Raw genomic sequence first — 13,863 nt, 5'->3', positions numbered from 1 at the left:
TTTGTGGATAATGCACTTGATTTTTCTTTCACCCTTACATATAATGTAATTGATACTGTGAACTAAATTTTAAGCTAGTGACTGGGGAAATATCTAGAACATACTTAAATGTCTCCAAAGTCTGTCCTAGTGAATTAGATGCATGTGAATTTATTAACTCAGTTTTAAAATAGTAACAACAACAGTCTCACACCTGAGAGCTGAGCACACAGCAGTTACTATGTCCTTGAGGATGTGTACCTGAGCAGCCAGTGCATTTCCACAATGGCTCTCACTAGGCATGAGGAGTCGGGTGACAACCATTGGTTGTTCAACCACAATGCTGGGTGCCTCAACAGTCCCTATCAGCCAGTAAAAGCCTGGAAGGTCCCTGGAGACCTGCTGGTCCCTATTCTACAACAAAGGCTTGAAAACACTGGTTCTGACATCAGGGAAGGGGTCAACATCAGCAGCAGCAGCAACAGGGCAATCCCCAGGGTGGTGAGAGGGAAGGACAAGAGAACAAATGGAGGAAAGCTCTTCCTTCTGCTATACCCTTTATCTGGACTACTATCAGCAGGTTCAACAATTGGGGAGGGTCTTTCCACATCAACCAAGGCAGGACACTTATTTAGGGGAGGCTGTCTACTTAGATATTCTGATTTATTGCACGTTGATGCTAAACCCAACATAATATCTTCTATTCTTAATCACAGGTAGCAGTTTCTTTAGCCATGGTTTGTTGGCTGTAGAGACAGCTGTGTTCAATTCACACCTGTGATGAAGGGCAGGGGAGCCAAAATTCAGATGACTGAAATGCTAGTGAAGTCTGGGGAATGATAGAAATAAATATAGATAAATAAATAGTAGATATAAATATGGTAGAGGTTTGAAGGGGGACATACATGGGCATTAAAGATTGTCTGGGAGTGTTACTGAGTGAAAGAGTTCTTTAACTCAGTCCCAAGAAAGAAAAAGAAAGAAAGAAAGAAGGAAAGAAAGAAAGAAAGAAAGAAAGAAAGAAAGAAAGAAAGAAAGAAAGAAAGAAAGAAAGGAATGAATGAATGAAGGAAGAGGGGAGGGAGAAGAAGGAAAAGGGAAGAAGGGAGGAAGGGAGTGGGAAGGTGGGTGGGTAAAGAAAAGGAGTCTAAGAAAAGAACCCCAGAAATCAGAGGTAGAAATAGGAGTGGAGCCGGGCGTTGGTGGCGCACGCCTTTAATCCCAGTACTCGGGAGGCAGAGGCAGGCGGATCTCTGTGAGTTCGAGGCCAGCCTGGGCTACCAAGTGAGCTCCAGGAAAGGCGCAAAGCTACACAGAGAAACCCTGTCTCGAAAAACCAAAAAAAAAAAAAAAAAAAAAAAAAAAAAAAAAAAAAAAAAAAAAAAGAAATAGGAGTGGAAATAAGAGAAATATATTGGAAGAGACTGCTAAATGGGATTATATGTTTCTCAAGGCCATCAAAGTTCCTAAGCAGAATAATGTTAACAAGAAAGAGAGTTGGTGGCGATGTAATAAATGGGAATTGAGCAATGGGTTCCAGGTGCAATGATGTTCCCATGGAAAAATGAGGTTCCAATAGGAGGGTTAGAGAAATGTCAATGGAAGACAGGAAGAAGTATTCCATTCCAGAGAGTAAAGGAATTATCATCCAGGAAGGAATAAAGAGAAGATAAAGCACATCCAGATCGAAGAGAAAAGGAATAACCCACAGTGAACAAGGAGCAAGAAGTGCCAGGACAGGAGGTGCCCTTCAGACGAATGTAGAATTCTTACCCAGAGAGTACACACTTAGATTCCAACCATCCAAATATACTTACCAGAGTCAATTAACATTTGCTGGGATGCTAATTGATGGATAGTCCTCACCAATTACTCCCTTCAGTCAGAAGTGAAATGTGAAATCATGAGCTCTGAACAAATACCTCCCTTGCTCATGGGCTAGATGGTGTGGACCATCTCAGCAGCAGAACAGCTTTGGACTGTACTCAGCTTTCCAGGACCCTACAATAAATCTCCCGTGCTGTAGTGAGTTTTCTCCCCTAATAAATTCCTTCACCCTTTAAGCAGACTCTGTGGCTTTCTCGCATTATCTGGCACCCAACGTGGGGCTGAGCCCCATGGCCTGTAGCCTCGACTACTCCCTATGCACCAGGCATACACTCATGCATACCAGACCAAGAAGAATGAGCCATAAGGCTCCAAACAGAAAAAAAAAGTTAGTAAGAAGTTAATGCTACTCGCCCTGGTGTGATTTTAGCACAGTGTGCACATGTGTGGTATAATAAGATTGTACCCATTAATATCTAAAAATAATATCCATTAATGAGAAGTTTAAAATACTACAAAAAGATTTCCCATGGGACATAGAATACAAAGAATAGAAATACTTTCAACAATCATTATCAAGAAATCAGAACAAAATAACTGTACAATTAAAAAGGGATTCAGAGCCCTGATTTAATCTTTTCTAATATTATTGCCAAATAAAAATAAAAATCAAACAAATACTACATTGGCTCATTGGCATACATGGAATAATTTAAAAAAAAACCCCAGTGGCTTGAAGATGGATGGTATTAACATAGCTGTTTATTATTTAATACTACCTCAGGATTGAAAGCAAGATTGTTATCTGTTTTTGCAGGTACCCTCTGTATTCAAGAGCTCCTCAGCTTGATTTATTTTGAGGGCCACTAGAACAGGACTGGAGACATCCAAATTATCAACAAAGCACCATTCTCAGAGTACAATGTTTATAATTTAGACTTTGTTAAAATGCTATCACCTCGCATCTTCTTTTCCCACTTTCCATATTACTTAGCACCAAAATGTCTCAAGGCAAAAAAGGATAAAGTATATCATAGGACTTAGTCACTCTTTAAACAGATAAAATACTTTACATATTGAATAATAAAATTATTTCAGGATTTCTGCTATGATGCTACATCTCTCTGAACATTCTTGATTATGTCTCCTGGGAATTCTTCCACCAGTTTCCCTAGAATCCTTATCTGTGAATAGAACTTCAGAGTCACAAATACCAGAGTAGTCAACTTATGGAGGTGGTGTATTGTTTCTGAAGAAAATGGATAATCAGTTATTGCTGAAACCAGCAAAAGACCAATTCTTATGTTTCTTCTCTAGTAACTTGACATATTGAACTTAAATGTTTGCCAATGTGACAGTTATTGAATGGTTTCACACACTGGTCTTAATTTGCTTGTGTGTACCAGTTAATGAGATCAAGCATGTTTGATGTTGATTATCATAATCAGTTCTGATTCTGTGAATGGGTTCTATCATCAGTCCAGTTTGTCATTATTATAATTTTAGTATCATTTTCCTATTGATTTAAATTCTGTCTCTTCTGGATACCAATATACTTGTGGCTTTTCTCATGTTTTGGAACTTTGTATAACTCTGTGATTTAATTTGATTAGTCACATTCTTAATTTTAGTATCATCAAACATACTGACTTTTAAAATATAAATCATTTATTTTCTTTTTCATTATATTTTTATTACTTCAAAAATTCTTTTATTTTAAATATATTCTTCTCCTCCCCAAGTACTTCCAGATCTTCTCCTCATTCCTATTCATTCAACTTAAAGTTCTTTCTCAAAAATCAAACAAAAGGCTATTACAACAACAGAACCTTGTTTTAAAAATATTCTCTGGTTTAAATTTATATTTGCTTAATGCATTTACATTTGGCTTAATACTCTTAAAACACTTGTTAGTTAGTATTTATAGTAGTATGAATTTTCTTTTTAAATTCTATGTGGATTCTGTTGATGCTTGTACCAACATAATAAATACTTCATTCTTTTATTTTCCACTTATTTCCAGTGCTACCTTGACTATAGATCAAATATCTCAGAAAACTCAATGATGTCATTTGTAAACTTAGGGAAACTTTGTTTACTCTATTTATCAACTTCACAAGAATTATAACTTCTAGGAAGTTGACCTGTGTTTGTACATGTATGAAATACTATGTAAGTGAAAGTATTCACTTCTATAGCATGGAACAAGTTGATAAACAACTAAACTTTCATAAATTGTGAAATGAATAAAAATCAAGATTTATTTGGATAATGAACTATCACATAATTGTTCAAACATATCAGCATAACCAAGGATTACTAAACCAACTTTGTGTTTTTTTCCACAGATTCTTTTTTTTTTTTTTTTTTTTTGGTTTTTCGAGACAGGGTTTCTCTTGTGTAGCTTTGCGCCTTTCCTGGAACTCACTTGGTAGCCCAGGCTGGCCTCGAACTCACAGAGATCCGCCTGCCTCTGCCTCCCAAGTGCTGGGATTAAAGGCGTGCGCCACCACCGCCCGGCTCCACAGATTCTTTATGTTTACAGATATCCCAAAGACATTTTGATGTCATTTTTTTCATTTTTTCAAGCTTCTAATCTCTTTTAATGCATAAAAAACTTGGCTATTTTGGCATCTTTGATACGAATTTTAAGCATAACACCTCACTGCACAGACAGTGGTATTCAATTCTAGCCTTTTTTATTAATGAAATTTTTTCATTTGTTTTCCATCCCAACTGCAGTTCCCCCTCTGTCCTCTCTTCATGTCCCCTCCCCCTGCCCCCCCCCACTGTCCCCTCATCCAGCTCCCCCATCCAGTCCTCCTCTGTTTCTGTTCAGAAAGAGAAAAGCCTCCCATGGATGTCAACAAAGCATGGCATACCAAGTTTAGGTAGGACTAAGTTCCTCCCTTTATACTATGGCTTGTCAAGGCAACCCAGTATGAAGAATAGTTACACAACAGTCATACATATATAGAGGGCCCATGTTGGTCCCATGCAGGCTCCATAGTTGTCAGTCCAGAGTCTGTGAGCTCCTATGAGCCCAGGCTAGTTGTTTCTGTGAGTTCTTTTGTGATGACCTTGAACCCCTGGCTCGTGCAATCCTTCCTCCTTCTCATCAACAGGATTCCCAGAGCTTGGCCCAGTGCTTGGCTGTGGATCTCTGTATTTGCTTCCATCGGTTACTGGATGAAGGCTCTATGATGACAATAAGGGTATTCACCAATCTGATTACAGGAGATGGCCAGTTCAGGCACCCTCTCCACTATTTCTAGGAGTCTTAGCTAGGATCATGCTATTGGATTCTTGGAAGTTTCCCTGGAGCCAGGTTTCTCCATGACCCCCAAAATGGTCTCCCCTACTAAGATATATCTTTCATTACTCTCCCCTCCATCCTGCCCTGAATCTACCCAACCCAATCCCGCATGTTCCTATGCAACCCCATCACCCAACCCTGTCCTCAGTTTACCTCGGAGATCTCTTCTACTTCCCTTCCCAGGGAAATCCATGCATTCCTCTTTGGGCCCCCCTTGTTACCAAGCCTCTCTGGGGCTGTGGATTGTAGCATGGTTATTATCCTTTACTTTATAGCTAATATCTACTTATGAGTGAGTACATACCATTTTTGTCTTTCTGGGTCTGGATTACCTCACTCAGGATGTTTTTTTCAGTTCCATCCATTTGCCCGCAAATTTCATTATGTTATTGTTTTTACAGCTAAGTAATACTCCATTGTGTAAATGTACCACATTCTTTATTTATTCATAAGTTGAGGGGCATCTAGGTTGTTTCCATGTTCTGGCTATTACAAATAATGCTGCTATGAATATAGTTGACCAAGTGTCCTTGTAATATGATTGAGCATCTTTAGGGTATATGCTCAAGACTAATATCATTGAGTTTAAACAACACACTCCCGGGTGTCCTCATATCACACTCTTCCTTGAGTTCAGTATTGAAGGAGGCTCCTGAGATCCAGCCTCTCCTTTATTGATTGGTCTTTCTCGAGGCTTTCTTTTCCCAGTGGTCATCTCTTGTGATTCCTTCTAGTGCAGCCACGTGTGTCAATACAGACAACCTTATGTGTCTAGAATACTATCAGCAGTGGAGGCAAGGGTAGTTTCTTGCCTAGTGGCTAGCTTTGTCACATTTAAAGCAAACTCCATGTGGAGGTTCGTTGATGCCCAACCTCTTCTTTGATGTAGATTGGTGCTGCCAAGAGCAGACATATCTCATTGTCATGAACAGTCTTATGTTACTAAAACATATTAAATGCCATAGTCTGTAGATCTCTGAAGTGTTTGAAGACCACATATCTATCTAAAATATAACTCTTTTTAACCTTGAAAACATACCTAACATGACTACAAGTTTGGTTGTTACAGGTGGCTAACTACTAACCTGCATTTCTTAATTATCCTAAGACACTTGTAATAGCAACTTTCAAGGACTGGGATTTTACTTATATATTTTTTTTTAAGATTTATTTATTTATTATGCATACAGTGTTCTGCCTGCATGTGTCCCTGCAGGCCAGAAGAGGGCACCAGATCTCATTGCAGGTGGTTGTGAGCCACAATGTGGTTGCTGGGAATTGAACTCAGGACCTCTGGAAGAGCAGTCAGTGCTCTTAAGCACTGAGCCATCTCTCCAGCCCCTTTTGTTTGATTTTTTGAGAAAGAACTTAAAGTTGAACGAATAGGGATGAGGAGAAGATCTGGAAGTACTTGGGGGAGGAGAAGAATATATTTAAAATAAAAGAATTTTTGAAGTAATAAAAATGTAATGAAAAAGAAAATAAATGATTTATATTTTAAAAGTCAGTATGTTTGATGATACTAAAATTAAGAATGTGACTAATCAAATTAAATCACAGAGTTATACAAAGTTCCCAAACATGAGAAAAGTCACAAGCATATTGGTATCCAGAAGAGACAAAATTTAAATCAATAGGAAAATTATACTAAAATTATAATAATGACAAACTGGACTGATGATAGAACTCATTCACAGAATCAGAACTGATTATGATAATCAATATCAAACATGCTTGATCTCATTAACTGGTACACATAAGCAAATTAAGGCCAGTGTGCAAAACCATTCAATAACTGTCACATTGGCAAACATTTAAGTTCAACATGTCAAGTTACTAGAGAGGAAACATAAGAATTGGTCTTTTGCTGGTTTCAGCAATAACTAATTATCCACTTTCTTCAGAAACAATACACCACCTCCATAAGTTGACTACTCTGGTATTTGTGACTCTGAAGTTCTATTCACAGATAAGGATTCTAGGGAAACTGGTGGAAGAATTCCCAGGAGACATAATCAAGAATGTTCAGAGAGATGTAGCATCATAGCAGAAATCCTGAAATAATTTTATTATTCAATATGTAAAGTATTTTATCTGTTTAAAGAGTGATGATATACTTTATCCTTTTTTGCCTTGAGACATTTTGGTGCTAAGTAATATGGAAAGTGGGAAAAGAAGATGCGAGGTGATAGCATTTTAACAAAGTCTAAATTATGAACATTGTACTCTAAGATTGGTGCTTTGTTGATAATTTGGATGTCTCCAGTCCTGTTCTGGTGGCCCTCAAAATAAATCAGGCTGAGGAGCTCTTGAATACAGAGGGTACCTGCAAAAATAGATAACAATCTTGTTTTCAATCCTGAGGCAGCATTAAGTAATAAACATCTATGTTAATACCATCCATCTTCAAGCCACTGGGGCTTTTTTTTTTATTATCCCATGTATGCCAATGAGCCAATGTAGTATTTGTTTGATTTTTATTTTTATTTGGCAATAATATTAGAAAAGATTAAATCAGGGCTCTGAGTCCCTTTTTAATTGTACAGTTGTTTTGTTCTGATTTCCTGATAATGATTGTTGAAATTACTCCTATTCTTTGTATTCTATGTCCCATGGGAAATCTTTTTGTAGTATTTTAAACTTCTCATTGATGGATATTATTTTTAGATATTAATGGGTACAATCTTATTATACCACACATGTGCACACTGTACTAAAATCACACCAGGGCGAGTAGCATTAACTTCTTACTAACTTTTTTTTCTGTTTGGAGCCTTATGGCTCATTCTTCTTGGTCTGGTATGCATGAGTGTATGCCTGGTGCATGTGTGTGTATGTGCTGTGCATGTGTATATGAGAGAGAGATTTGTGCATATACATGACAATATGTGAGTGCAGGCTGGTGTATGAGTGGTCAGAGTACAATTGCCTTCAATCTTGGTTGAGATATGTTCATTTTCTGAGTATGTAGTCCAGCTGGTTCATGAACATCTGGAGATTCTCCTGTCTCTGTCTACCACCTCAGCATTGGAAGGTCAAGATTATAGACACATGTTACCACATCTGGCCTACAAGAGTTTACGTGATTCCATCTCAGGTCCTCAGGCTTGCAAGGCCAAGACACATATTTTGCACATTGAGCCATCACCTCTGCCTTGAAAAGAATTTTATAGCCAAACCACGTACAATCCCGTTGTCTGTAGTGTTCAGCAACAGCCACACATAAACTAACTTTTAAAATGGTATGGTGTTGGTGCATGTACCTTAAACTGTGTTAAGTAGGGCTCAGTTCCCGTGGAATCTATTTTAAAGTAAGTGACATGTGGTGGAAAATTCATCTGAAATTATGAAGCATTTGCGTTTACAAAAACAATATTTCAGACCCTGTGTCACCTCTGTCCACCAACAGAATAGGTCAATGTGGAGAGAGTGTATGCTCAAGCTGGGACAAACGAAAGGGCTGGTGGGTAGCAGCACATGGCACAGATGCATGACACAGCGGGGCAGAGGCTGGGCAGAAGGAGCTTGGAAGTTCTGCGGGACTCACTTGGAGCTGGGAGCATAGGGAGTAGTCGAGGCTACAGGCCATGGGGCTCAGCCCCACGTTGGGTGCCAGATAATGCGAGAAAGCCACAGAGTCTGCTTAAAGGGTGAAGGAATTTATTAGGGGAGAAAACTCACTACAGCCCGGGAGATTTATTGTAGGGTCCTGGAAAGCTGAGTACAGTCCAAAGCTGTTCTGCTGCTGAGATGGTCCACACCATCTAGCCCATGAGCAAGGGAGGTATTTGTTCAGAGCTCATGATTTCACATTTCACTTCTGACTGAAGGGAGTAATTGGTGAAGACTAACATCCCAACAACTGTTAATTGACTCTGGTAAGTATATATTTGGATGGTTGGAATCTAAGGGTGTACTCTCTGGGTAAGAATTCTACATTCGTCTGAAGGGCACCTCCTGTCCTGGCACTTTTTGCTCCTTGTTCACTGTGGGTTATTCCTTTTCTCTTCGATCTGGATGTGCTTTATCTTCTCTTTATTCCTTCCTGGATGGTAATTCCTTTACTCTCTGGAATGAAATACTTCTTCCTGTCTTTCATTGACATTTCTCTAACCCTCCTATTGGAACCTCATTTTTCCATGGGAACATCATTGCACCTGGAACCCATTGCTCAATTCCCATTTATTACATTGCCACCAACTCTCTTTCTTGTTAACATTATTCTGCTTAGGAACTTTGATGGCCTTGAGAAACATATAATCCCATTTAGCAGTCTCTTCCAATATATTTCTCTTATTTCCACTCCTATTTCTACCTCTGATTTCTGGGGTTCTTTTCTTAGACTCCTTTTCTTTACCCACCCACCTTCCCACTCCCTTCCTCCCTTCTTCCCTTTTCCTTCTTCTCCCTCCCCTATTTCTTTCTTTTTCTTTCTTTCTTTCTTTCTTTCTTTCTTTCTTTCTTTCTTTCTTTCTTTCTTTCCTTCTTTCTTTCATTCTTTTTCTTTCTTGGGACTGAGTTAAAGAACTCTTTCACTCAGTAACACTCCCAGACAATCTTTAATGCCCATGTATGTCCCCCTTCAAACCTCTACCATATTTATATCTAGTATTTATTTATCTATATTTATTTCTACCATTCGCCAGACTTCCCTAGCATTTCAGTCATCTGAATTTTGGCTCCCCCTGCCCTTCATCACAGGTGTGAATTGAACACAGCTCTCTCTACAGCCAACAAACCATGGCTAAAGAAACTGCTACCTGTGATTAAGAATAGAAGATATTGCCGGGCGGTGGTGGCGCACGCCTTTAATCCCAGCACTCGGGAGGCAGAGCCAGGTGGATCTCTGTGAGTTCGAGGCCAGCCTGGGCTACCAAGTGAGCTCCAGGAAAGGCACAAAGCTACGCAGAGAAACCCTGCCTCGAAAAAAAACCAAAAAAAAAAAAAAAAAAAAAAAAAAAAAAAAAAAAAAGAATAGAAGATATTATGGTTGGGTTTTACATCAACGTGCAATAAATCAGAATATCTAAGTAGACAGCCTCCCCTAAATAAGTGTCCTGCCTTGGTTGATGTGGAAAGACCCTCCCCAATTGTTGAACCTGCTAATAATAGTCCAGATAAAGGGTATAGCAGAAGGAAGAGCTTTCCTCCATTTGTTCTCTTGTCCTTCCCTCTCACCACCCTGGGGATTTGCCCTGTTGCTGCTGCTGCTGCTGACCCCTCCCCTGATGTCAGAACCAGTGTTTTCAAGCCTTTGTTGTAGAATAGGGACCAGCAGGTCTCCAGGGACCTTCCAGGTTTCTACCGGCTGATAGGGACTGTTGAGGCACCCAGCCTTGTGGTTGAACAACCAATGGTTGTCACCCGACTCCTCATGCCTAGTGAGAGCCGTTGTGGAAATGCACTGGCTGCTCAGGTACACATCCTCAGGGACGTAGTAACTGCTGTGTGCTCAGCTCTCAGGTGTGAGACTGTTGTTGTTACTATTTTAAAACTGAGTTAATAAATTCACATGCATCTAATTCACTAGGACAGACTTTGGAGACATTTAAGTCTGTCCTAGATATTTCCCCAGTCACTAGCTTAAAATTTAGTTCACAGTATCAATTACATTATATGTAAGGGTGAAAGAAAATCTTAAGTGCATTGTCCACAAATGTTGATAAAAATAGTAATAACGATTCATTATATATAAGTATAAAGTCATCAAACAACAAAAATAATCAACTAAAAGTTTAGATCTGTTAAAGTAGGGAATACATCTTCTTCCCTCTTTTCCAGTTCTTGTCAATTCTGATTTTTATTCAATGCTTGGTTATAATTTTCCAAATTAAAAATTCTAATATCCCCCTGTGGTGGTATTCTAATTGTACAGAAATGTGATTTTGATTGTATGTTAATAAATAAAGTTGCCCGGGGGTCAGAGCTATTAGAGCCATAGACAGAGTGTGGCAGTGGTGGCACACGCCTTTAATCCCATAGATCTCTGTGTGTTCAGGGATACAGCCAGCATTGGAGACATATGCCTTTAAGACCTAGGGGGCTGTACATTCAGACAGTGACGAGGCAGTCACGTGTTTGGGTTTACAACCAATGAGAAGGCAGAACAATAATACTATAAAAAATACGTACAGACAGGATATAGCTCTCTTTCGGGAAGCTGGGACACAGAGGAGGAAGGGTGAGATTTTAGCTCTGAGCTCTGACCTCTTGGCTTTCTCTTTTACATTGTTTCTGTGTTTCTTATTTAATAAGACGGTTGGTTACATCTACATCCCCCTCCTGATTTCTTGAATCAGCGAAAGTTCAAGATTCATTGTGTGAATGGGAAGATGTTTTCTTTTTTTATACAAAAAAATTTAATTTTTATTTCCATTGGTGTTCTGCCCACACTCATGTCTGTATGAGAGTGTTTGATCACATGGACTGGAGTTATAGATAATTATGAGCTGCCATGTTGGTGCTGGGAATTTAACCAGAGTCTTCTACAGGCTGAGCCATTTCTCCAGAGTTCTTGATCCAAAATTTCATCATGGAAGATGAAGAAAAAATTGTCCACTAAAAAGAACTCTTTGGGGGGCTGGAGAGATGGCTCAGAGGTTAAGAGCAGTGCTTGCTCTTCCAAAAGTCCTGAGTTCAATTCCCAGCAACCACATGGTGGCTCACAACCATCTGCAATGAGGTCTGGTGCCCTCTTCTGGCCTGCAGGGATACATGCAGACAGAACACTGTATACATAATAATAAATAAATTTTTTTTTTAAAAAACAGAACTCTTTGCAGTGATTTTCTACATCACAAAGCACCATGTTTTATGCTTTTAGTGCACAGTACCAATGCTAACTAGAACCAAACTAATTTAATTTTGAAATTTGAAATCATTCATTAAACTTATTGCAATTTATCCAGGCATAGTTTACTCATTTTGTTCCTTAATAAAGTTTGGCATTTAATGATTAAGATACAGAACATATCAATATTCATATAAAATTAGGCCTTCTGCTTAATTGACTTTTATGTTTCTTTTATACTAACATTAGAATTCTATTCTTCATTTACATCCCAGACAAACTTCAAGGGAAAATTTTTCATGTTCCTCTTGAATATCATGTCAAATCTTTCATTCTGCTGCACAGTTAAATGATGTTTCCAGTCTCCAATGGTACCTAGTGGGATAAGCACAGGGATAGGCACATAGGTGAGTAAATGAAACTATCAAAGCAAAGGTCACTCTGAGCAACTTCAGTATCTTCTCCAACCCATGCAAAGTCATTGTGAGTTCTCTGTGGAGTTTAGTACCTCACCTTTCTTTATGGAAGACTGAGCAGTGAAAGAAACCTATGCAATAACACAACAAATACATTAGATCACTGTCCCTTGCATTATCTAACCAGTCATAACCAATCTTTAGCAGAAAACAAAAACCCTAACAAATATAAATACATGAGAAATATTAATTGATACAATGCAGCATATATCCCAAGGTTGTAGCTGCATATGCTCATGTTTCAGTCTTCCATTTTATCTCACTGGTCTATATGTCTATTTTATGTCAGTACCATAGTGATTTTATTATTATAGCTTTATAATGTATTTTAAAATCTAAAATGGAAATCCCTACAACATTATTCTTTTTGGTCATGCTTGCTTTGGCTATCCAAGGTATTTTATAATTTCATATGAATTTTGGGTTGGCCTTTTTTATATTTCTGGGAAGAATGTTGTGGATATTTTGATTGGAGTTGCACTGTATCCATAAATTCCTTTTGGTAAGATAGTCATTTTCTCTATCTATCTTAAATCTCCCAATTCGTGAACAGGGGAGGTCTTTCCAGTTTCTAATGTCTTCCTAAAAACTATTCACAGATTTAAACTTTTCATTGCAGAGGTCTTTCACCTTCTTAGTGGGGTTTATTCGAGGATATTTTATTGCCTTTGACGCTCTTGTAAGTGGGATTATGTCCATCATGTCTTTCTTTACATGTATGTTGTTGATGTGTAGAAAGGCTACATATTTTTGTAAACTGGTTCCATATATTCAGAACTCTGCTGAAATTGTTGGTTGTTTCTACAGGTTTTTGTTGGAATTTTAGGGTTCTTTTATGTATAATATCATATCATATTCAAATAGGGATAATTTGGCTTCTTCTTTTCCTGTTTGTATCTCTTGAATTTCCTTCTCTTGCCTTGTGCTACTGCGTCAGTCGCTTTGTTAAAAAGAGAAGTGGACACAGTGGACAGTCCTGTCTCATTCCTGGTTTTCATGAGACAGCTTTAAGGTTGTCTCAATTCAGGATAATGTCGGCTGTACATTTGTCATAGATAGTCTTTATTATGTGAAGGTGTGTTCCCTCCACTCCGAGTCTCTCTAGAACTGATATCATAAAAGTATGTTAGATTTTGTCAAAGTCTTTTTCTGCATCTTTTGTGATAATCATGTGATTATTGTCTCTAGGCACATTTATATGGTTCATTACATTTATGGACTTACATATGTTGAGTCAGCTCCACATTGCTGGGATAAAGCTAACTACTTAAGGCTTGTAAGGTCGTGTATTTTATTTTATTTTTATTTTTTACTTTTTTTTTTTGAGACAGGGCTTCTTTATGTAATGCTGGCTGTCCTGGAACTTGCTTTGTAGAGCAGGCTGGCTTTAATCATAGAGATTGGCCTCCATGTGCCTCCAAAGTTCTGGGATTAAAGGCATGTGACGCCACACCCCAGAAAGGTCATGGTTTTTA

General features: G+C 38.4%; 1 protein-coding gene across 2 annotated transcripts in view; it reads right to left on the bottom strand.

Annotated features, from left to right (window-relative positions):
• The window catches only part of LOC143268862 (amine sulfotransferase-like), a 55,695-nt gene that overhangs the window by 27,635 nt on the left and 14,197 nt on the right, over positions 1–13,863 (bottom strand). Inside the window, exon 7 of one of the 2 annotated variants that reach the window (XM_076552456.1) lies at positions 8,766–12,287. The exons of the other annotated variant lie outside the window; for it this stretch is intronic. Coding sequence (XP_076408571.1) covers positions 12,166–12,287 — 122 coding nt within the window. The 3' untranslated portion in view covers positions 8,766–12,165. Of the gene's footprint in view, positions 1–8,765; positions 12,288–13,863 lie in introns of those variants that run through there. 2 annotated transcript variants of the gene reach the window in all.

This window comes from Peromyscus maniculatus, chromosome 16, assembly GCF_049852395.1.
Source record: "Peromyscus maniculatus bairdii isolate BWxNUB_F1_BW_parent chromosome 16, HU_Pman_BW_mat_3.1, whole genome shotgun sequence".
Lineage (NCBI taxonomy): Eukaryota > Metazoa > Chordata > Mammalia > Rodentia > Cricetidae > Peromyscus > Peromyscus maniculatus.
The sequence above is the reverse complement of the archived record's forward strand: the minus strand, read 5'-3'. Positions and strand labels throughout refer to the sequence as shown.